The 24,819-nt window shown below is 46.5% G+C and overlaps 1 protein-coding gene across 3 annotated transcripts in view; it reads right to left on the bottom strand.

Annotated features, from left to right (window-relative positions):
* Positions 1–14,548, bottom strand: part of Snx30 (sorting nexin family member 30) — a 95,999-nt gene extending 81,451 nt beyond the window's left edge. For all 3 annotated transcript variants that reach the window (XM_055611599.1, XM_055611600.1, XM_055611601.1), the window contains exon 1: positions 14,180–14,548. In XM_055611599.1, the coding sequence (XP_055467574.1) occupies positions 14,180–14,335 (156 nt within the window). In that variant the 5' untranslated portion in view covers positions 14,336–14,548. The remainder of the gene's footprint in view (positions 1–14,179) is intronic.
* Positions 14,549–24,819: the final 10,271 nt, after the last annotated feature.

Raw genomic sequence — 24,819 nt, 5'->3', positions numbered from 1 at the left:
AAATAAATAAATAAATCTTAAAAAAAAAAAAAAAAAGAAATTTAAAAAGTTTCTTTAAAAGTTTGGAGATTGGCTCAAAGCCTGGAGCAATTACCTAAGCATGGTGAGGACATGTGTTCAGTTCCTAGTATAGTTTTAAAAAATGAATTAATTAGTTAAAGTGACTGTTGACCTCGAATATCAAAGCTATTATAGAAAATTACATAGGTTATATTTGCTATGCTTTGGGGAGGAAAAGGGGGCAAAGACCTAGAAAACAACCTAATTTCTATTAACTGATGAAAGGATAAAAATATTAATAAAATGAGTATTCCTCACATAAAACAACAGAGCAAGGCCAGGGGTAGAGGAGCTGAGGGGAAAGGGGAAGCATCAGACAAAGGTCTAAAGCTGCCTTACAAAGTGAATAACTTAGGGACCTAACATGCGACATCGTGATTACAGTTAGGAATAATGTGTTAAATACTTGAAATTTGCTGAAAACTCAAAATTCTTACCCATTACATAAAGTGATGGATATTTAAATAGCTTGGCAGTGGTGGTTATTTCATGATACTGGAGCACATCGGAGCTGCGCATCTTAAATGCAGTTACATGGCAGTCAGACCAGCAAGGCTTGGGGGACAGAGCAGCGGACCCCAGTGCTGATGCACTCAACACGAATGACCCTTTGAAGCATCAAAGGGACAGAAGCTCGACACAAAGGCCACATACCCGATGGTTCTACCGACACGAATTGCCCATGTAGCAAACCTACAGTCTCAGAACCAGTAGGTGCTAGGTGCTAGGGGCTGGGAACAGAAAATAAAGAATGCCTGTGCACAGGCCCAGAGGTCTTCTGGGGAAGTGAAAATGTTTTAAAGTCAGGTAGTAATCTCATCTAAAAACTACCATGGTGTATACTTTTTAAAAGTTCTTTTTTTGTGGCCAGGCACAGGGTCATGTGTCCCGTACAAAATACCAGGGAAGCTGAAGCAAGAATATCACTTGGACCCAAAATTCAAGGAGAGCCTGCAAACATGCAAAACACGACATGCAAAAAATAAATAAGGAAAGAGATCCCGGAGAGACGGCTTGGGGGTTAAAAGCAGTGTGTGCTCTTAAGAAGACCTGGGATTCAGCACTGTTGATGGCTCACAGCTGGCTGTGACTCCAGCTCCAAAAGATTCTGTGCCCTCTTCTGACCTCTATGGGCACCTTCATGAATGTGCTCCTACCCCAACACAGACACACTTGTATACTCACCAATATAAATAAATCTTTATAAACAAATAGAATAATTGGGCATGGTGGTATAAGCCTTTGGTACTCTAGGCATTGAGGCATGTGGAGGCCTGTGAATTTGAGTATAGCCTGGTCCACATAGGAAGATCCTGTCTCAACAAATAAATACATACATACGTACATACATAAATGGATGGATTCTGTAGCACAAGAATATATAACTTTTTAAAAATAATTTATGCCATAGGGTGTGACGGTGCATACTTTAATCCCAGCACTCTGGAAGCAGAGGCAGGCAGATCTTTGTGAGTTCAAGGCCAGACTGGTCTACAAGGAGATTTCCAGGACTGCTACTGTAACAGCCCAGGGCTGTTACTCAGAGAAATCCTGCTTCAAAAAACCAAAAATCATTTCTGCTTTAGAAAGCCTATGCTTTCATTTATGACCTGTGTTTCCTCAAATTCTTCCACCACCATCTGTCCACCTTCAAGGACCCAGCTATGAAAATAACACCAACCATGCACTCAGATCTCGTCCAAGCCAAGACAATCAGTGTCTGACTCTCAAGGTCCACTCGACCTGGCATGTGACCCCATTGAGGCGGCCTTGACATTTCCCCATTCACTCAGGCAGTCGAGCTGTATGGACTGCAACAGTTGCCACGTGACCACCTGGAAGTCTGCAACTGTAACCATCCTCAGTGTCATTCAGAGCTTCCAGATGAAACTGTCAACATGATCCCCACCCCTACTTCTGCTCGAGTTAAGGGGACTGGATTCCTATTACTAGCAAACAGGACTGTCCAGCACACTCGGTCTGGTGAGTGGAGCCTTGTGAAACTGCTCCAGCATACCCCACCTCTAGGCTCGACTCACCAGGCCCATGCTAGGGGCTTGATCACCAGGACCTTGCTTAAACCACAAACGGCCCTGCTCTCCGTCCTCCCACTTGACTGGCCTGACTGCTTGCTTTACCTTGCCACTACAGATCTCAGTAACTGCGCGCCCACCTGCCTCTCCAGGCTCACCACCACTGCCCTTCCACAGCATTTCACAGCTCACACTTAGCGCCTGCACATTTACATTTGGGACTTCTTTGGGGGGGACGAAGGTGGGCTATTTCTGTTTCCTATTTCTGTCCATTAAGAAATCACCTACTTCATTCTCTGACTCAGAAGTCAGCCCCTTTGGCAGAGGCACAGCCTCTTATACATAAACTTCATAGTAACTATAGCAGGTGCCGTCAGTGCCCAGCAGTACACCCCACGTTTTGACCACTTCAGCACCCTCTGGTCTAACTACCAACCCCAGGCCCTGTGTTTCTCAGCCTGTTTCCCCAGCTGAACCCGCCCTGTCTCCCCGCTAGGCAGTATGAAGATCACTGTTAACTAACGCTCAAACCAAGCAAGCAGCCTTCGGCCAGTGGCTAATGACAGCCCCATCCTTTCCCTTGTAGGGGCTCCTGGTGTGAGGTAAAGGTCCAGCTATGCTCGGGGAAACTCATTTGGTAACATATTCTCCTCGGCTTGTAGCACAGTACTGGTTTCACTTCTGAAATGTTCCATCTGTCTGTCTTCCTTCCCTTCCTCCCTCCCTCCCTCCCTCCCTCCCTCCCTCCCTCCCTCCCTTCCTCCCTTCCTCCCTTCCTTCCTTCCTCCCTTCCTTCCTTCCTTCCTTGCAGACAGGGTCTTACTGTGTAGCCCTGGCCGGCCTGGAATTCGCTGTGTAGACCAGACTGGGTCAAACTCAAAGCCTCCCAATGTTTGCATGTTCGGATGTGCCCCAAGCACATATTGTAGACTTGAAGGTCAAAAGAGGGTGTCAGAGCCCCGAAACGTAAGTGGAGACAGTTGTGCCCCACCAAACCTGGGTCTTCTGCAAGAGCAGCAAATGTAGCCCAAGTGCAGGCATCTTGGGGTGGGGGGTTAGCTTCATTCGCTCTGCATGGAAGCACCGGTGTCTTAGAGGGAGTGCTTTCATTCGCTTTGCATGGCATCTGTGTAGAAAGGGGACAGCTGAGTCATCCAGCAACTCCATTTTTAAATATTTAGGAAAATACTGTTTGCTTTCTTTCCTTTTTTTTTTTTTTTTAAAGCTCTGGGTCAATTTTATTAACAGTTTAAAAGAAAAACATACAGAACAGGCAAGCTGTAAATCTCAGCAGCTGCTGGGAGGGGAAGAATGGAGCAGAGAGAGAAAAATCAAAAAAGCCACTCCATGTAAGCCAGTCTGGAGATCAGCCACATGTGGACAGCAGCCACATGGCAGAAAAGGGTGCTTTACAGACCGAGTAAGAAGCTCAAGGTACCAGAAAAAAAAAAACATACTTGGCTTCTGGCCAGCAAAGCTGTGCTTTTGTGACAGGCCTCAGAGGGGAGGGCAGGCCCAGGCGGAACACATGATGGCTTGCGGGGACTCCCTCCGTGCATTTTCTATAGTGACCTTACTGATCCCAACCGATGACCTCAACTACACTTGAGAGGCCACAGGACAGACTCTTCTCAATAAATTACACAACCTGAATTTGAGGCCCTTCTTTTTTGTCCTGTCTTAGTAGGAGTTGATATGGCCAATCCTGGGTACAGTCCACTCTTGGAGAGATTTTTTTCCTTACCTGGGTCTCCCTCTCCCATGGTCTGAATACAATTTGTGTCTCCCCAACTTCCAAAGTTCAGGTGTTGAGAACTGGGGCTCCAGGCTGATAATACTGTGAGATGGTAAGAACTGTAAAAGCTGAGTGACGGAGGAAGACTCCTGACTTTGGAAAAGATTGTGGAGCCCCAATTTGTGCTTGTTGAGCTCTGCACACTAAGCTGAAAGAAGCATTGCACCCTTGAACCTCCAAACCCTCAGTGTGTGTATGATAGTCACTGATCCCCCAGAGCTTTGCATATGCAAAGCAATCTAGCAGTGGGCTACACTCAAAGCTTAAATCTTTGAGATAAAGTGAGTCGTCTCCCGGGAATGTCACTGCAGTAACACAAAGCTGGCAGTAGACACTCCCAACTGGCTCATTCCATTCACACCTGAAAATGCTCAAAGTAAGAGTCAAGAACATTTTTCTGTGGTGATCTTTCCCTCCATCTCATACTTAATATTTATGCCTATGTGAATATCCGTATTTATTTTTTGTTACTGTTGTTTGCAAATGTGTTTAGAAGGAAGGTACACTGCCTGCCATCCGCTCTAATTGCAACCTTAGGCTCACTCCTCCGCCTCCTGTTATCTGGTTTCTGACTTCACCATTCGGGGTCCTCCATGACTTCCTTATTGCTAAATCCAATGAATGCTTCCCGTTCCTTATCTCACCTGGCCCTTTGCAGGTAGCACCCAAGAGCCCTTGTGCCCTAAGGCGTGCCCGTGGCTCCCTGTGTAGCTGTGGTCTGGAGCCAGGAACTGTTCTGAGTCTCAGCTGCACTAGCATGGTCTTGATGCTCCCTGTCCTGTGACCTCCATTCCGAGGTGAGAGCAAGGACATTCATAGCATCATAAGGCAGCTCTTCTTAATCCTTGATATGTTCCTCCATGTCTCCTTTCTACATTATAAGAAAATAATGTGGTCCAGTTGGAAAACAAAAACCACTAATGGTACTTCAATCTGAGGGACTTGTAGTACAAGAATTAGTTGCCTAGGTGATGAGAAACCTAGGCAGCCAGGCAGGATGTCATCAAGAGCAACAGTAGCTGAAGTGCCCATAAGCCTCAGGACTGGAGCGCCAGTGGAGAAGTTGACCTTAGTAGAAACCAGTCACTTCTGTGGACTCTAGCTGGGCAGCAGGGCTATTCCTCCCAGGATAGCAATCAGACTGGCCAGCTTCCCTCTAAAGAAGAGCAGAAGGAGGGCAGGGGAAAGAGACAGACCTGCCCTCTGTTTTCATCCTGTACTCTGGTCTCTCATCAATGTCTTCTACTACCAAAATACAGTCCTTAGTGGGCAGGTGATCTGGGCCCACCAGTCTTTCCCGAGATTTGTTAGATGCTGAGGAAAATATTAGGTTTCTATTAGGTTGAGAGCAACTGTTTCTCATAATGCACAGAGTGCCTGCTTAAGAATGAAGTCAGAGCCAGGTATAGTTGCTTTGCATACACCTTTAATCCCAACATTTCTGGAGGCAGACTGATCTACAAAGTGAGTTCTAGGACAGATAAAGCTACAACGTGAAACCCTACTCAAAATAAAGTCAGAGGTAAGTAAACTAAGAAAAAAAGGGACAAGATATTTGAATTCTGGAGCCAGCTTGTTCAGCAACTAACATGAATTCTGGTTATAGAAGCCAGAATTGATACTTCTGTTGATACTGCTTTACATAATACTGAAAAAAAAAAATCACCTTAAAATATGAAATGTAAAAAAAAAAAGAAGAAAGAAAATGAAGTGAAGCCAGGCAATTGTAGTGGACGCCTTCAATCCTAGCACTAGGAAGGCTGAGGCAGGCAGATCTCAGTTCCAGGCCAGCTTGGTCTACAGAGTGAGTTCCAGGGCAGCCAGGAACTCAGAAAAACCCTGTCTTGAAACAAACAAACAAGCAAACAACAACAACAACAAAAAAAAAAAAAAAAAAAAGAAAAGAAAATTTGGGAAGTGTCAAAAAGGCAGTGTGTGCTTCTTATTGGTCAGTCCAATTACTGAAGTATTTGTGTTTGTCTGTGAGTGGGCTTGGGTGGCAGGGGCTATGTGTTCATCCTGTCCTTGAGGCTTAAGGAAGCTTTCAGGAATTCAACTTCAGTGAGGAAAGCGCCATCTGAGGGAATAGCTTAAGCAAAGCTCCCTACATGGGGAAAACTATGCTTGTAGGAGATGATTAAGAATCAGAAACATGCAAATGAACTTTGAGCATCTTAAGGGGGAGAATGGTAAGAAAGGACAAGGGTAGGAAAGGACCTCCCAGAGCAGTGATACGGACGTTAGCTTTTCTTCTTTTGTTTTTTTCAGGGTTCTTGAGTGAGAGAATCTGTCTGGCAGTGAAAGGTCAGTCTGGCAGAGACTGAAGTTGTTGCCTGAGGAGGAAGGATTCGGAAGTATTCAGCTGAGTCTAGTTGGTGGCATAGGGACTGGCCTCTGAGGCACTGAAGATGATCCGCACCTTCTCAGACAGATTCGATGGAAAGCAGGGGTGCTAGTGATATGTTCAGAAGGCCAGAATGTTTTGCTACTGAGTTATTTCAGGACAGAGGTTGTCCAAAGCACACCACTGAAAAGCCGCTCAAATGAACGCTGCCCTGGAAACTCTTCACTCCAGATGAGCCGTCCCTGTAGGTCTGATTAGAACTGAGAGTGCAGGATGAAGAAGCTGAGTTCAGAACTTAGACAAAAAGTGTTGCAGGGAGTTCTAGGTTAGCTTGGGCTACACAGCAAGTACTTCATAGCAAGAAAAAAAAGAAAAGCTTAGACTCAGAGGATGTTGACAATAAAGGGAAGGCAGAATACCATCATGATCAGTGAAGATTATCAAAGCAAAATTAGCACATAGCCATCAGCTTGGCTAAGGAACATGTGTGGTTTCTAAGCATTGAAGCCTGCTAACTATAGACAGTAGAGGGCTGAGTCCTTCATTTTGACCACCAAAGCAGGCAACAAGAACTAATGTCATTTGTGTATTCTCCTGTGTATGTAGAGGGGCAGAGTGGAGAGCTAGAGATATTCAGAAAAGGTTTCAGGGGTTCTGTTTGAGCACTGACACAGATGGAGGACAAAAAGCATGTGACCCGTTTGTGTAGCAGAGTGCAGGTACTTTCAAACCCTTATCTCTTGAGCCACATGCCTGCTCTGCGCTAGCTGCTGCCGGCGTAGACAAAGGTAAGCAAAGGTCTGCCTCAAGCATCCATTGTCCAGTGAGAAAGAGACATGTCAACAGATAACTGGCTACAGTCAATGTGGCAAGGGCTTAAGTGCTAAGCTCTGTGGTCTGGGACAAACTTCTTAATGTTAAAATGCCTCCATTTCTGAGTCTAAATTTTGGTTATATTACAGGAATGTTGTAACATTTAGTGTTGTTGTTACTGTGTGTGTTCCGTGGTGGACACGTGGAGGTCAGAGGACCACTCTGAAGATATCTCTCCTCCCACTGTGTAGAATTAGGCCTCCATTGTCTCTGCCACTCTTTGCACTCTTGACTAGCTGACCTTCCAGCTTCCAGATCCTAGAACAACTAAAACCTGATATGGTACCAAATGCCTTTAATGCCAGCGCTTGGGAGGCAGAGGCAGGGAGATGTCCGTGAGTTTGAAGACAGCCTGATCTACAGTTCCAGCACAGCCAGGGCTGTATGTCAAAAACCTGTCACCAAAAAAAGATTCTTGTGCTCACTCGCTCCCTGTTCACTGCAACATCATTCACTGCAGCCAAGACATTACATCAATCTAAATTAGTTTGCTTCGCTGTGACCAGCTTTTTATAGTGTGTGTCTCCCACCTTTGACTGTTCCCTGTCTTCCTAAAACATAATCCAACTGGCATCACAACGCTGCAGTGATCCAACGTCACCAACAGTAGGGCAGGGTCCTCACTGGCCAGTCAGTCTAACTACATCAGTGAGGTGCAGGACCATCAGGTAGATAAGAAAATAAGAGATGAATTAAAATAATTGTTAAGAGAGTGGAGTGATGGCTAAGTGGTGAAGAACACTGGCTGCTCTTCCAGGACCCAGGTTCAACTTCCAGCACCCACATGGCAGCTCACAACTGTCTATAAATCCAGTCCCAGGGAATACAACACCCTCTTCCAGCCTCCGTGGGTACCAGGCACACACACAGTATAGACATACAAGTGGGCAAAATGTACACACATATAAAATAAAATAATTTTTAATTATTAAATACACAGAGGCCAGGGGTGGTCCAGGGGTGGTGGCACAGGTCTTTAATCCCTGCACTTGGGAGGCAGAGTCAGGTGGATCCCTGTGAGTTCAAGGCCAGCCTGGTTTACATCAAAAGTTACAGGACAGCCTGACCTACATAGTGAGTCCCTATCTCTTTACTTTTCTTTTTTTGTTTGTTTTTCATTTTTTTGTTTTTTTGAGATGGGTTACTCTGTTACTCATGTAGCCCTGGCTGCCCCAGAACTCATTCTGTAGACCAGGCTGTCCTCAAACTCACAGACATCTGACAGTCTTAGACTATTGCTTAAATCCTAGGATTAAAGGGTGTGCCACCACTATCTGGCAAAAACAAAACAAAAAAAGGTAGAGTGTGACTGAAGAAGACACGTGCACGCATACACACACACACACACACACACACACACACACGCATACACACACACATGACAGAGTACCGGAGTATTTCCTGTGAATACTCACGGGAGTCTTGCTTGCCCAACATGCACTCTTACCTCTGCTTTTACTATTTTCTCCTCCTCCTTTTTCCCTCCTCCCTTCCTGCCTCCTTCCCATCCCCTCTCTCTCTCTGTCTCACTAGGAATTCAAGAGCAGTATCTCCTGTACAATGGTGAGTACTTCACCAAGCTGTTCTCCTATCCCATTTACTTTGGAAGCCACCCCCTTCCTGCCTGAACGTGGAGGGGCTTCCAAAACATTAGCAATAGTCCATGTCTTAACATGTGTTGATTCTATTCCTTAACTGACAAAAATAATCTTACTCTTCACTTTCTATGAGCACATTTTTAGATACACTTTATTTGTGTATTCCACTTTTAAAAGTCCCTCAAGCCAAAGGTAACTGAATTTTAGCTTGGGCTGATCAGTCACAAACACAGGTGTGGGTGTCTGACCCAATTCCAACCAAGCCAGAGCTTTGTCCAAACTATCAGGAAGAGGTACCGTTCCTGCTTGTTGCAAGTAACAGATTCTCAACACCATCATCACCGATCCTAGCCATTCCTGAACCCAAAATATCTGGGCCTTTGCAATATTGAAGCTTGTATGTTTTCCTATGACCAGCCTGCTCTTTCAGTTTTCTGTCCTTTTAAAAGAATCCTAACTAGGGGTCGACAAAATGGTTCCACAGTAAAAGCACTTGCCATGCAAGCTGACAACCTAAATTTCATCCTCAGAAGCCCACGTAAGAATGCCTGATGCTGTACAGCTATAGGCGAAGCACTCCACCTGACAGGAGAAGGGCCTAGAAGCTCACAGGCCACCAGCCTGGATTAAGTAGCACCACAGAAACAAGAAACCCTGCCTCAACAAGGCAGGGGAAAGGGGGCTCACAAAGCTGTTCTTTGACTCCCATGTGCACACGCTTGCATACACACACACCAGATAGCAAAAGGCTAATAGTAACAATAATAGCCAGGCATCGTGATCCACACCTTTAATCCCAACACTAGCAGGCTGAGGCAAGGAGTTCAAGGCCAGCCAGCCAGATTACCATAGCAAGACTGTGTTAAAAAAAAAAAAAATGACATGATATCATGATATATTTACATGTCTGTATATTTGTGTGTGCAAGGATTGTGGATGTCAGAGGTCAACAGCAGGTGTCCTCAATCTGACCTCTAGCTCACAGAGATCCAGTCTTACCTCCAGAGTGCTGGGATTAAAAGTATGCACCATCATATCCAGCAAACTCCAATTTGAGATAGTCTCTTGCTGGACCTGGAGTTCACCGGTTCATCTAGGCTGGGTTCATCTAGGCTGGCTGACTATTTGTCTGTCCTAAAGATCCTCCTGTCCTGCTCCCACAGTTATGGATGTGTGCAATTATGCTTTCTGTGGATGCAGGGGGCCCAAAATCAAGTTCTCATGCTTTCACAGCAGGCACTTTATGAGCAGAGCCATCTCCCCAACCCCCACTCCGTTTTTTTGTTTGTTTCAAAACAGGTTGGCCTTGAACTCTATATATAGCTAAGGATGATCTTAAACTCCTGACTCTTCTGCCTCCACTCCCAGTGTGGGTGTTACAAGAGTATACTACCATCATGCCCTGTTCATGCTGTGCTGGGGATTGAACTCCAACCTAGGACAGGCTAGGCAAGGCCTCAACTGATGGAGAGCATGCCCACTCTGCCCCTTTGGAGGGACACTCCACTCTTTTTGTTCATTCAGACAATATTTCAGTGTAAGCACTGTTCTAGGAACCCAAGATTACTTACTAAACCAGCAAGACCCCCATTCTCAGAGTTTGCAGTTGTGCAGCAGATGCTCTGGAAAGAAAGCAGGGTGGGAAGGGGACTGAAAACCACTGGCTGTTGGGAAGAGGATGTGGGCAGGCCTTTCTGAGAATGTGAGACTTGAATAGACTTATGGAAATGAGGGAAGTGGCAAATGGAAGTCTGCAGCAAATGTCAGGTGGAGGGCACAGCGGAGCAGAGGCCTGAAGAAAGGAAGATGAGTCGGGAACAGCCTGGAGGCCAATGGCAGGGAAGGTTGGCCTGGAAAGACCCCTGGGAACACTAGCAAGCCTTCACTCTGACTGCCGTGCGGACACTCCAGGGTCATAAGCAGGAAGAAGGCAAGGCTGCACTCCCATGCTGCTGAGCTGAGACTTGCTTATTTGATCCACTATATTAGTTAGCTTTATTTAAAATACATTATTATTATTATTATTAGCATTATTATTATTATCATTATTGATTGGGGTTTTTTGTTTGTTTGTTTGTTTGTTTGTTTTTTAGGATAGGGTCTCCTGGCTGTATGGTCCTGAATTTATTATATAGCATCAGGTTTAAAGGTTAGTTTTAAAGAAAAAAAAAAAAGCTATCAAAGATGAAAGGGGAGAATCTGGATTCCCACATCCAATGAATGAAATGTAAAAGAAAGAGACACCCTGATGGCAGGAATGGTGAGGAAGTAGGTGGTAAAAAGGGTGAGGATGTGTGGCGGGTTTCAACTGGGGGTTGAAAGGGGTCATGTATTTAGTTTTAGAATGAATACCCAACCAAGTCAGAGGCTGAGTCACAGAAGACACTGCTCAGAATATGTGGACAAATGTAAAAAGGAAGAGAGACGGGTCAAGTGGTTTTATTTACATTTTGTTGGAAAGACAAATGAAGTGCCTAGTGGGTTGAGCTAGCATCGGAAGAATACACGTATCCAGCCCTTGGTAGACAAGAAGAGTTCTTCACATTGAACCACAATTTGGACCACAAGAGAAAGTGACAGATAGAGCATCCAGCACATTCGACTTTCCTACCCCAGAACCAAAGAAGCCATTCAGAACTGTAAGCTACACTTTGATGACACCATTTGAACCCAGAGAAAGCAAGTCCCTCTGGGCAATAACCTAACACTATCTTCAGCCTGCCAAAACCTTCAATGCCCCTTACCCAAAACCAAGCTGAAATCCTTGTTATCTAGGATGAAAACCCCAGTGTCCTGGCAGGAAAAAAAGGCCTTTTCCTGCTGGGCACGGTGACGTATACCTTTAATCCAGCACTCGGGAGGCAGAGGCAGGCGGATCTCTGTGAGTTCAAGGCCAGCCTGGTCTACAAAGACAATCCAGAACAGTCAAGGCTACACAGAGAAACCCTGTCTCAACAAACAAACAAACAAACAAACAAAAAAGACTGATCACAGCACCTGACTTTACCTCCTGCCCTCCAACAACACTCATGCTACCCAAACAAGGTAAAACAGAGCGAAGCTCCCTTCCGTAGGTCAGGGGTTCGCTGCTTCTCTTTACACATATTTGGGAGGGGTTGGAGAGTCAGCTCGGCAGTTAAGAGTACTTCCTACTATTCCAGAGGAACTGAATTCAGCTACCAGTGCCCATGTTAGGAGGCTCACAGAGCCTGTAACCCAAAACCCTCTTCTGGCCTCTGGAGGGACCTGCGCACACACACAGACAGACAGACAGACAGACACACACACACACACACACACACACAATCTCTTTTTAAAATGTATGAGGACGCATGTATGCCAAGATAAGAGACTACTACTCCCAATCAGGAAGAAACTACAATGCTTAGCCTCTAAGGAAAAGTGACTGACTGTAAATCGGACCCTTGGGATTTGTGTCATTTGGATGCTCCCCACAGTTGTTAGGATGCTTATTAAATGTTGAATAATTAATAATAGTGCCCTCAAGAACAGATCCTGTGGAGGAAACCATGCGTAACTAGAAAAGGGCTCACTTCCTGCCCCCAACCAGCTCTTAGTGGGACAGAGCACTGACCTTCCCACGTATTTACAGTAAAATGGCTGCACTTCTGGATTAACTATCCAGCAGCAGATCATAAATAAATATTTTAAATAGCTATATGTGAGGCAAGGGGTAGCTTAGCGGAAGAGCACTTGCCATGGGTTCAATTCCCAGCAACACGCACAGAGACTCTATAGAAGCCAGCCTCCAAGCTGGTCACAATGGTCTCCATTTCCTAGGATTCTGCAGGATCCATAATACAGCAGAGGTATGTCACCTCGAGGATCCGTTTATACAGAGCTGGCTGGAGTCGTGGGCTGTCCTGGATCACTTTCTCTGGAAGAACCCAGTTACTCTGGACTGTGAAGAACCACGTGAGAGAGCCCTCCCAATCCAGCTGCAGATGAGGGCAGCCTCCTAATGGCTGACTCAGAGCGCCCAGGATCCTGACCCATAGACAGGATTTTCAGGTGCTAAATTCTGGGGTAATTTGTTACACAGAAGTAAGGAAAAAATTCAATTTCCTACGTACAACCAAGACAGCAATTAAAGGCTTAATCTTAGTTCTCATTCTACATCCATTAAAAATCAATTTCTCCTGTATCGAAAAAAAATCAATTTCTCAACTAATAAAAAAAACAAATTATCATTCAGGCATTCAACAATAACTTTCTGAATGTCAAACATAAGCCAAGGGTTTGCAACCTCCCTATGTTTTCATATAGTCTAAAATCTATAAAAAGCAATAACCACAGAAGTTCAGATGTACATGCAAGAACATATTTTGAGCTGTTCAATCCATCAATTTCATTAGCTTATGCTTTAATTAATTAATATCTCTCCCTGGTCATTCTGAGGGCTCGGGGCAGAAAGTCACACCCTCCCATGGCACTGTTATCCTCACATATACCCTCCCGTCTAAGGGAAAAAGAAAAGGTAAGTTCCTGATTACATTAATTCCACTCATGTCGAGGAAAGGGGAAAACTCAGGAAGAAACCCTGATCTCAAGTGCTAAGAACTACTGGAATGGCTACAACTCATGACTAAGTGTCAGCAGGAGCGAAGATACAGTCACTGCTCAAAATCCTGGTCACTGCTGAAACAGCGATGGCGACGAGGGAGATGCTGCCTCTTCCTCCTCCTTACTGGACTTTACTCTCAAAGCAGCAGGAGGGTAGTATAGCTCAATGACCAAGAGCCTTCCCCTGCACAAAGAAGGTCAAAGGGCAAGCTTTTTTTCCTTCAACCACAAAACCAGCTACTGCCAAATCTAATCAATGTGGTCCGCTACAGGAGGTGAATGAAGCCCTGGACAGAAAACCACAGCTAAACTCTCCTCCAGCCGCTGCTGAGGTCGGAGTCAGGTGACTCCTCGGGGCAAACAGCAAACCTAAACAAAGATCACTCCCCACATGACCGACTAGAGAGAAGAGCAATGCTGCACAGTCCCACCCCGGAAGGCCATTAGCCATTAACTCCTGCTTTTTTTTTTTTTTTTTTTTTTTTTTTTTTTTTTTTTGCAGTCCTGAGAAACTGGAGGCGCCAACAAGTTAGTCCCTTTTCAAGGAATGCACCTAGAGGGGTGAGGGACCTCCTTTCTGGACACGGAGGCCACTTACCGCAACACACGCCCCGGACCCCCACTTGCAGGCTGCAACCTGAACCCCTCCCCACCGGCTGTCACCCGCGCTCCGGGTCAGTCTCAGCCAAGGAAACACATGCCGTCTGGCCACTCGGGCTGAGACCCCGCGGGAACAGCGAGAGGACACGCTTTGGCCAAGGGCTGCAGGGGCCGGAGCACGCCTAGCCCCCGGGAAGGAGCCAGGATGAGCGCGGCCCGGTGTCAGGGGTGGCCCTGGATCCATCATCCTTCCCCGCTCCGCCCCAGGAGTCCCCAGCCCCGAGCGCCCCACCTTGTCACCGAAGCTGCGGGCCATCAGTAGGTCCGGGCTGGGCGTGCTGTCGCCTCCCACGGCCTCCTCGCTGCTGGAGCCAGCCAGCGGGTGCGGCATGTCGCGCAAGGAGTGGGGCCCCGTGGACGGCAGGGCCTTGGGGGGCCCGCCCGCCATGGCGCGCAGAGCTCGGGACCCGCCGCCGCCGCCGCTTCCTCCCGCAGCGCTCGGCCCTACCCGGCCCGAGGCCCTGCACCAGCCGGTGAGGGCCGCCGCCGCCCGAGGCTCCTCTGGCCGGTGGGGCTGAGCTTCCCCGAGCGACACGCCGGAGCTCCGCGCGCCAAGCCCCGGCGATCCCCCGCGGCTCGGGCCCTGCGCCCAGCCAGCAGCGCCACGCCGCCCACGGCTCCCAGCCCCGCCCCCGCGGAGCCTCGGCCCGCAGGGAGGGGAGGGCGGGGCGGGGCTTGAGGGAGGAGGCGGCCCGCCCCGCCCACCTCCCGGCAGGAAGTGCGCCCGCTGGCAGCCGTGCAGGGGTCTGAAGGCTAAGAGCCCAGGAGGCACGCCAGTAGATGAGGGTCTTCCAGCCTCACGGCGTGCGCAGAAGGAAACCAGAATAGAACCGAGAAGCGTATCTTCGTAACGTAAAGGGTTACGTGGCTCAGAGGAGCTACAGAACATCGAGTAGAGAAAGGAGAAGGACATTTAAAGAGGCAGTGTAGGCTGTCTTCAGAGCCACACTGACCTCCCCATACCGTCTGGCTTCTGCAGCTAAGCTCAGTTTAAGTAAGATGAAACCTCAGAAGCGTTGAGCGTCCGTAAATCGCGTGTACTACAAATGATTTACGGCCCTTAGCATACGCTATGCCAACCGGTCTTCTGCAAGAACCATGAGGCTCCAGTTACATTTTTGCATTGATGGTTCCTATCCTGGCTTAGGGCCTAGCTGGATTCGTGGCTTTTTTTAATGGCATGGGGGAGACAGTCAAGGCTTTACTTACAACTCTTTAAAGTATACATTCGTCCCTTTCTCCACTTACCTGACATTGGAGCTTCTGTTTCAAAGGCCAAGTTAGAGGGTCATCTGTGTGGCTCACTGTGAGGTAACACAGTTCCAGTCCCCAAACTTCTTAGGTTTGACCAGTTTGCCTGTTTAAAAATGCTGACAGGTCTTGCAACTGGCATTCATGAAGAGCTCTCACTGCCACACTTTCTCCAGAAACAAAAAGTGGAGAATGCAGAATTGAAACCAACCCAAAATAACTACCAGAGTCGCATTTAACTTCAGTGGCCCCCTTCTGGCATGGTCCAAAGAGTTGAACCCTTAGTACTGTAGCTATTGTCTTTTATCTCCTTCAGAGCCTTCTACCTTTATCAGGGAAAATAGTGAAAGGACACTCACAGCAATTTTAAATGCTGCATCTGTCTCCTGTGAGAGCTTGGGGTCTTATCCTCTGTGTTGGGCAAAGTTGTCACTTCATTTATATTTAGGAGCTGCCTAAAGCAGCTTACACACCCTATTATCTTCATTAAAACAGGCAATACAAATATAACTAAAAATGAATGATCTGTGGATACCTGGCATATTTTCTTCTTGAATATTGTTATTTATTTTAACAACCAGCATAATGGAGCTCTTAGGATTTCACAGAAGTGGGGCTGGAGAGATGGCTCAGTGGTTAAGAACACTGGCTGTTCGTATAGGGGACCTAGATCGGACAACACCCATAAAATAAAAGTAAGCAAATAAATATCAAAAGAAAATGCCATAAAAGAGCAAATTACATGACTCAGTAAGTAAAAGAACTTGCCACCCATGCCTGAGAACCTGAGTTTAGTCCCTAGAACCCACATGAAAAGCCAGATGTGGTGCCATTCTTTGATCCCAGCACTCCTATGGTGAGATGGAAGGCAGCATCGCCCAGAAGCCCTCTGGGCTGCTCCCAAATGCTGCAGCCTCAACAGAACACAAGAAGCGGCCTCAGTGAGGTGAAATGAAAGAGCAAACTCCCCAAAAGCTGTCCCTCTGACCTCACACATGTGCACACAATAAAGTAAAGCTGTTTCCTAGCCTACCAAAGAGAGAGAGGGACACAGAGAGTAACACATGAGACAGCTGTGGGAGTTAGATGGTCCTTGCTGAATGTTAAGAGCTCCCTAAATATTAATTCCCTTCCTTTTCCCTCAGGTTTTTTTTTTCTACTATGCTTATGAAACAACAACCACAGAATATCCATAATTATATGATGCATTCCAAACTCCATTTCCTTCGTTTGAGTAAGAGCTACGCTTCTGTATGCCTCCCCACAGAGGAAGGGGAGGAAGAGGAGAAGAAGAAAAGAGGGAGAGAGAGAAAGAAAAAGAGCCAGAGTTCCTAAAGGGCCATATGAGAGTTCCCTTATTTACTTTCCTGGTCAGTCAGAGGCATGTGGCCACAATGATTCAAGGGGTGGTAGTCTCAAAACTAGAGAAAGTGAACTATGGGAAACTTTTTTTTTTTTTTTTTTGTGGAAAGTTACAGCATTCATCCGCAGCTAAGGCTTGCCTGTTCCTGTCCACAGTTTCCTGTTTCATTTCAGTGCCTCTTGTGGTAAGGAATAGTTCCTGAAATAACCCAAGTCCCAGAGCAAATGACTCTGTCTAGAGCAACATGGTGCTGAAGAGTCAAGTTTATCAGCACAAAAGGCTGTGGTGTTGGTTGGAATGCATAGAGGGACACTTGGATATCTAGGGCTGAGTTCTGAGAAAGACACGGGAATTTGTGGGATGCCTCCAACGTCTCTACAATCCCCAACCAACCATCTTGGGAACTGCACTCCCTGGAAAAGCCCGTCTCTGTTGAAGACCACAGACTGAATGATTATGACTTTGCGGCGTTGGAATGTTGCAGATGGTCATTTATTGCTCGGTGTGGAGGCACGTGACTTTAATCCCAGAAGAGGCAGGCAGATCTCTGAGTTCAAGGCCAGCCTGGTCTAGGAAGAGTTCCAGGGCAGCCTCGGCTACACAGAGAAACCCTGTTTCTTTCTTTCCTTCTAATGTCATTTGCTACTAACCTCTATCTGACCTAACTTCCTTTTGACTAGCAAGTAAAATCTTTAGGATGTATTAACTCACCAAACCACTAGCTTCTATCAACCCAAAAGCTGAGAAACCATCATCAGAGAGCACCTGAGGCCCACAGCAGATATGTCCCCACTTGCCATAGCCTGCCTAGCTGGTGCCCCCACCAACGTATTTGGTAAATGTATATATTTATCACTTTTTTGTTGTTGTTGTGTGACTATAAAAACTCACTTGAGTCTGGCTGCGGTGGCACATGCCTATAATTCCAGCATTGGGGAGGGGAGCAGCTTTCTAGGAGGCCAGCTTGGTCTACAGACATGAACTTCAGGCCAGCCAGTGCTACATAGTAAAATTCTGTCTCAAAAGAAAATCATGTATGAACATCCACAGTAGAACATGTCATTAAGAGTACCCTCAACCCATGTTCCTTGGGTCATGGCCAAACATACTTGGCCCAGAATAAACTCTCTACCTTTGGAGCAAGACCCAGTTGCATGGGCCCTTCCCCATCCTCAAGGAAGGTGGGCACTTAGCCTGGGGCCTCTCAGGAGATAGGGCCCTGTCACCCTGGGCAGCTCTGTCTGGGCTGCCTGGGAGTGCGCAGTCCTCAGATACAAAGCAGTGCCAGCAAGGCACCGTCCCATTTTCTCCCTTGGTACAGCGTGTGCTCAGGCACTCTTGGTGTTTGTATTAGCTGCTTATCCCACTCTGGCTTGTCATACAATCATAGCTTTCTTCTATATGGCATCCCAAAGCCTGCCTCACAGTAACACCACTGCTTCTGAAGTGGATAGCTGGTGAGGACAAAGGAAGTGTTCAGAGAACATTCAGAGTGACATGTAACACACCACAGAGGCCCTCTCAAAAAACGGAGGGGTACCCAGCTGAGCAGGAATAACCCCAACAGAGAACATTTTGTATGGACAGTTTAATTCAGCCAGTGATGTCCCGGGGGGGGGGGGGGAGCAAATCCTCTTGAAGCCAGAATCTGAAGAGTTTTGCAAACAAGAAATTAGATTGTGTTTCAATGGCAGCAGATAAGTTTTGGTGTAAATGGGATCATTTTACCTCTCCATATCAAAGCACTCTGTGGTAGGGTGGGTAAAAGTGCTTGCTGTGCAAATTTAAAGGCCTGTGTTCAGATCCAATCGTCCCAAAGAAAGCCAGATGTAGGAGCTGGAGAGATGGCTCAGTGGTTAAGAGTACTTGCTGCTATTGCAAAGAACCCTGGTTTGATTCCCATATCCACATGGAAGGTCACAACAGCCTTTATCTCCAGTTCTAAGGGATCTGATTCTCTTCTAGTCTTTATCAGTACCAGACACTCACACACATACAAATAAAAATAAATAAATCTTGAGGGAAAAAATAAGTCAGGTACAACACCAGAGAGGGAAAAACAAGAGGATCCTGGAGGCTCACTGTCCAGCCATGCTAACTAAACCCCTGAGCTCCGGGTTAAAGGGGAGATCCTTCTCCAAGGATCATGGTGATAATGACGATGATGATGGTGATGATGACGATGATGATGATGATGATGTAGAAGTGCTTGTACAATAACACCCAACGTCCAGCTCCTGCTTCCACACATGCACACCTACACAGGAGCACAGGGTGGGGCGGGGCTAGAACCCCCCCTTCTCTTGTTTGCAGGTGTATGTATGTGTACCCGTGTGCCGAAAGAGGATAACAGGTGTCTTCCTCTATCACGCTCCACCCTGCTCTCTTGAGACTGGTGTCTCACTGAACCCAAAGCTCGCCATTTCAGCCAGGCTAGCTGGTCAGCATGCTCCTAGGATCCATCTGTCCTCCCCATACCCAGCTATGGGCTTGTAGGCACTCGTGGCCCCACTTTAATATGGGGGCTTGGGCTTTGAACCCAGGTCCTCACACTGGCACAGCAAGTGTTCTTACCCACTGAGCCATCCTCTCAGCCCCTTCCACTCCCCTTTTTTGAGGCAGGATCTATAAGTGTTCCAGGATGGACTCAAATTTGCTGTCTAACCAAGAACTTCTGATCCTCTTGCCTCAACCTCCCTGCTGCTGGGATTACAGGCATAGGCCACCATCCCCCCTGGCTTAAGTGGAGCTGGATATCAAGCAGGAGGCTTCCTGCACACTAGGCAAGCTCTCTACCAGCTGAGCTACATCTCCAGCCCCCTACCCCCTGAAACTATTCCAGCTTGTTTTCCTGGTGGTTTGTTTTGTTGGAACATTTCTCCAGTGTTTAAAATTTAGAAGAAGCCATGTGGTGGTGGCACAAGCCTTTAATCCCAGCACTCCAGAAGCAAAGGCAGGTGGATCTCTATTAGTTCAAGGCCAGCCTGGTTTACAGGATGGGTTCTAGGACAGCCGGAGAAGCCTCAAAAGAGAAAAAAAAAAAAAAAAAAAAAAAAGAAGAAACATTTAAATGAAGTAGACTATGAGTTGACTCATTTCACATCTCAGGCTATGAAGTAGATCACAAAGGAAAGGATATTTTCTAGACCTGGGCTGTAGACTCTTGGTAGCTGGGCCCTCAGCTGGCCATAGAAATGTAATTTTCTGCCATAACCTAAGAATATCTGGTGCCCAGCTTTCTTCTCAAGCAAGTGTTGGCTGAGAGTAAGGTAGGCATGAATGTGTGCTCCCTAGCTGTGTCTACTCAGCGTAGACCTGGGCTGGAGAAGACACGGAGCTAACAAGTGTTGGGAAACACATCAGGAAATGCTTAGCAGTGATTCTTCGCTCACAAATAGTTGCCCAGTGATTTAGCAAAGTGACTGGATAAGGCAGGACTTCCCACATAAACACATGAGGTAATCAATTACGCAGGAGTTTAAGGCTCAGATATTTGAATATTTGGTCCCTAGTTGGTGGCGTTGTTTTCAGAGGAGTGAAGTCTTGCTGAAGGAAGAAGGCTCTGGCTACCAGCACATGGGATCAAACTCAGGCCCTTAGGCCTTGGTGGCAAGCACCTTTATCCTCTGAGATGTCTCTTCAGCTACTCATACCTATATAACTCCCATATGTTTCCCATTCTAGAAAGGATCTTCTTTATTATTGACAATACAGCTGTTGATAGTATATGGAGAAGCTTCAAGTGTTTACCTTTTCCACTTATATCCCAGGAGGACTTGGGCCAGGAGAACAAGCAAGGAAGGAGTAAAAGGAATGTCAAAAAAGAGTCATGGCGGGCTGGAGAGATGACTCAGAGGTTAAGAGCACTGGGTGTTCTTCCAAAGGTCCTGAGTTCGATTCCAAGCACCCACATGGTGGCTCACAACCATTTATACTAAGATCTGGTGCAGGCATACATGCAGACAGAACACTGTATAAATAATAAATAAATATTTAAAAAAAAAAAAGAGCCAGGGTTCAAGTACTAAGAGCAGTAGCAGCTGGATGGGCACTGGGACCACTGAATGCTGGAGTGGATGAACGGTGTAGCCTGGCACCCCTGAATGCTGGGGCGGGTGACGGCTGCCGTGGTCCTGGGGTAAGCTGGGCAGTTATAATCCTTGGTCACAGGGTGCGCCTCTGAGCTAGCTGTGGTGCCAGCAGTAGGGGTTGAGAAAGGATTCCTCGAAATTCCTTCCTGACCATCCTATAATTTGCTCAGTGGGTTATAGACACATCGACTCTATTTCTGAGGGCTGGTGCTTTTTTGGCTTAGCTAGGTTCCCTCAGGAAGGATGTGGCTGGCAGCTGTAAGTGAGCCGCTCCTCTTCCTCGTTTAAAGCTTTTACTTTAGAATGCTTTTTACACATCCAGCAAAGCTGCAAAGTCGGCACACAGAGTCTGTGCCCATGCCTCACTCGGTGTCTCCTGTGGTCAGCATCTCTGTCATCAGTGTGACTTGTTTGTCACAGCTAAGGAGCCAACTTGGTACACTGCTATTAACTGGACTGCATTCTCCATTCAGATTTCACTAGTGTTTCCTTAATGTTCTTTGCCGAATTCAGTATCCCATCCAGGATAGCCTACTACATCGTGTGGGAGTGTGTGTGTGTGTGAGTGTGTGTGCGCGTGTGCTGTATATTGTATATTGTATGCATATGTGTGCCCATGCATGCACAGATGAAGGCTGGAGGGTGATGCTGAGGTGCCTTCCTCTAGCGTTTGCCACTTGGTTTCTTTTAAGATTTACGTGCTTCTCTTTATTTCCTGTGTGTGGGCGGTTTGCCTGCAGGCATGCTGTGCAGCATGCGTGCTGAGTACCTGTGGAGTTCATTGGACACCCATGACTGGAGTTACAGACGGTTGTGGGCAGCGATGTGGGTGCTGGGAATTGAACCAAGGTCTCTGGAAGAGCAGCCAGCATGCTTGATCTTTGAGCCAGCCTTCAGCCTCGCCATCTTGTTGTTGAAACCAGGTCTCTCACTGAATGCAGCGCTTACCAACTGGCTAAAGTGGCCAGTCGGCATGCCCCAGAGGTCTTGTCTTTGCCTTCCAATGCTGGGACATAAGTAATACTAAATGGGGTGAGCAAGCTGTGTTTATGTATTTATGTGTGCACATGTGTGTGTGTGGTGTGAAATATTTTGTTTATTTGCAAGGCTTAAAAAAATAATATACTTTGCAAAAAAAGGAGGTAAGTCGTTGCCTATAGTGCCACAGGCTGGAACTCAATGGTAGAAGTTTTTCCTTGCATGTATAAAGGTCCAATACCAAGTACTGCCAAGAGAAAGGGAGAGAGGGGATGGACCAAATATGTCATCTTAGACTTCTATGTGTTATAAGGAGTGAACAGAAGGTGGACTGTGTGTAAAAGAAAAAAGCTCATCAGCCCGGAGTGGTGGCACACCCCTTTGATGCCAGAACTCGGGAGGCAGAGGCTGGTGGGTCTCAGTGGGCTTGAGGCCAGCCTGGTCTACAAAGCCAGTCCAAGACAGGGAGTGCTTGTTCCACAAAAAAACCCTGTCTGGGGGGAAAAAAAGGCTGTGCTTTGGAAATTACTGAAGGTTGGTATAATGTTGAAGACAACTGTTACTAGTCGTAGCTGGATAATCTTGCTATTTGATGCATAACAAAGTTCATAAATTATTTCAAATGTGTACTGTAAAATATCTTGCCTTCTTATCAACAAAATAACCATGTGTATTATAACAAAATGATATGATTTTTTTTCACAAAAGCCATTGCTTTTTAAGATTTATTTTACTATGTATACAGTATCCTGTCTGCATGTACACCTACAGGCCAGAAAAGGGCACTAGATCACATTACAGGTGGTTGTGAGCCACCATGTGGTTGTCAGAAATTGAACTCAGGACCTCTGGAAGAGCAGGTAGTGCTCTTTTAACTACTGAGCCATCTCTCTAACCCCCAAGCCATTGCTTATTGATAATAAAAGTTGGACAAATCTTGTGTAATTATACTTAAGTGGTTCTAGAATCATTTTAATTTGGAGAAAATATTTGCTCCAGTATGAAAGCAATTGAAATGTCAAATTAAAACTTCAAGCAATGTGTAGGTTCAGAAATGACAGGCTGGAGTGATGGCTCAATGGTTATGAGCACTGGCTGCTCTTCCAGAGGTCCTGTGTTGGAGTCTCAGTACCTACATGTTGCCTAACAATTGTCCATAACTCCAGTTCCAGGAGATCTGATGTTCTCTTCTGGCCTCTGCAGGAACTGCATACTAGTGGTATGCAAACACACATGCAGGCAAAACACCCACACACCTGAAATAAATATTTTTAAAAGCCAGAAGTGATAGGTTGGGATGTAACTCAGCTAAGAGAGTGCTTACCTACCAAGCACAAGACCTTGGGTTTCATCTCCAGTATAATATAAATGTGGTGTAGGGGTACACACTTGTGATCCCAGCACCTAGGAGATAAAAGCAGGAGGATCCTAAGTTCAAGGTCCTCCTCAGCTACATAGGGGGTTCAAGGCTAGTCTTCTAAAGAAGGAAGGAAGGAAGGAAGGAAGGAAGGAAGGAAGGAAGGAAGGAAGGAAGGAAGAAATGTGGGGCTTTGTGGTACATGCGTTTAATTCCAGCACTCAGGGAGGCAGAAGCAGGTGGATCTCTGTGAGTTCGAAGCCAGCCTGGTCTACAAAGCAAGTACAGGACAGCCACGGCTACACAAAGACCCCCCCCCCAAAAAAAAAGGAAGGAAGGAAGCTAGTTACACTGAAGTTTAATAATAAAATACCATGGCTTAAATAGCTGATACTCGTTTCTCATAGTTCTTGGCAGTAGAGAGTTCAAGCTCAAGACATAAGCAAGATAGGTTTCATTCTGAGGCATCTTCTATTGGCAAGTAGTCAGCCCCTCATGTACTCATGTATGACCCCTGTGTATTTAGGAGAGAGCCAACAATATCAGTTATGAGGACATATCCTGCCATCCATGGCAGAACACACCTGCTCTGTATCTAGGATTTGGGAGGTAGAGGCAAAGGATGGTTACAACTCGAGACCACCTTTTCTCTATAGTGAGTGCTAGATCAGCCACAGATACACAGCACAAGTTGGTCTCAAAACAAACAAATAAATAAATACATTTTTTTAAAAAAGGGAAAGGAGGAAGAGGAGATCTGCTTTCCTCTGCTTCCCTAATGCAGGGATTAAAGGCATGAGTCACTATGCCTGGCATATTCCATTTTTTTTAAAAAACTGCTTTTTAAGAAATGTCTTTGTCCTTCAGTAGAAAATCAATCTGTGTTTTACCGGTGTTTCATAGAGTCTTGCACATATTGGAACTCAGCACAGTACGAGTAGTCAGTGTCGCAGAAAGCTTCACCAGCCACAGTGTGCTAACTCAGTGACCTAACTCAGAAGTGTCTCTGGAGTCGCAAGTGAGAAGAAAGAGAGACACTCAGCTAACTGACAACTGCTATTAGCGGTGCAAATCCCTCCTTAGTTCTGATCTGAGAGGGTGTTTTGGAAGTTCACAAATCCTCCTTTCTCTTACGTAAGCAGCTTTGCTAGTCACTGCAGTTTTTAAAAGTCACATTTATTTATTGTATGTGTGAGTGTTTTGCCTGCATGTACGTATGTGGACCACATGTGGAGCTGGAGTTAGAGATGGCTGTGAAGCATGTGGCTTACCGGGAATAGGACTTGAGTCCTCTGTAAGGGTAACCAGTGCTCTTAACTACTGAGCCAACTCTCCAGCCGGCTCCTGCGCTTTTAAAAAGTGGTATTCATTATGGACAGGAGCACAAGTATAACCTACAGACCACCACAGCATTCCAGCACAGCTGCCTTTTGTTTCCAGAGCGTGTGGCAAGAGACCTGAAGTGCTTCCGCGGGGCCTAAATGCTGTTTGTCACAGGAGACTACATTCAAGATTTGTGCCGTGCTCCTGATGGTATTATTTGTTCCTTAACGTCCTGATCTTTTTTATGTCAACCTGAGGCAAGCTAGAGTTATCTGCAAGGAGCCTCAGAGGAAATGCCTCTATCTGATACCCTGTGGGTGGGCCTGTGGTGCATTTTCCTGATTAATGGTTGCTGTGGGAGGGCCTAGCCTACTGTGGGCAGTCTATTCCTGGCTGGCGGTCCTGGGTCACACAAGAAGGCAGACTGAGCAAGCCGGAGCAGCAAGCCGGTAAGCCCTTCTCCACAGCCTCTGCTTTGGTTCCTGCCTCCAGTTTCCTACTCATCACTG

The sequence above is a fragment of the Psammomys obesus genome, unplaced genomic scaffold (assembly GCF_907164565.1).
Source record: "Psammomys obesus unplaced genomic scaffold, mPsaObe1.curated_primary_1811, whole genome shotgun sequence".
Classification (NCBI taxonomy): domain Eukaryota; kingdom Metazoa; phylum Chordata; class Mammalia; order Rodentia; family Muridae; genus Psammomys; species Psammomys obesus.
This window is presented reverse-complemented; position numbering and strand designations above follow the sequence as displayed.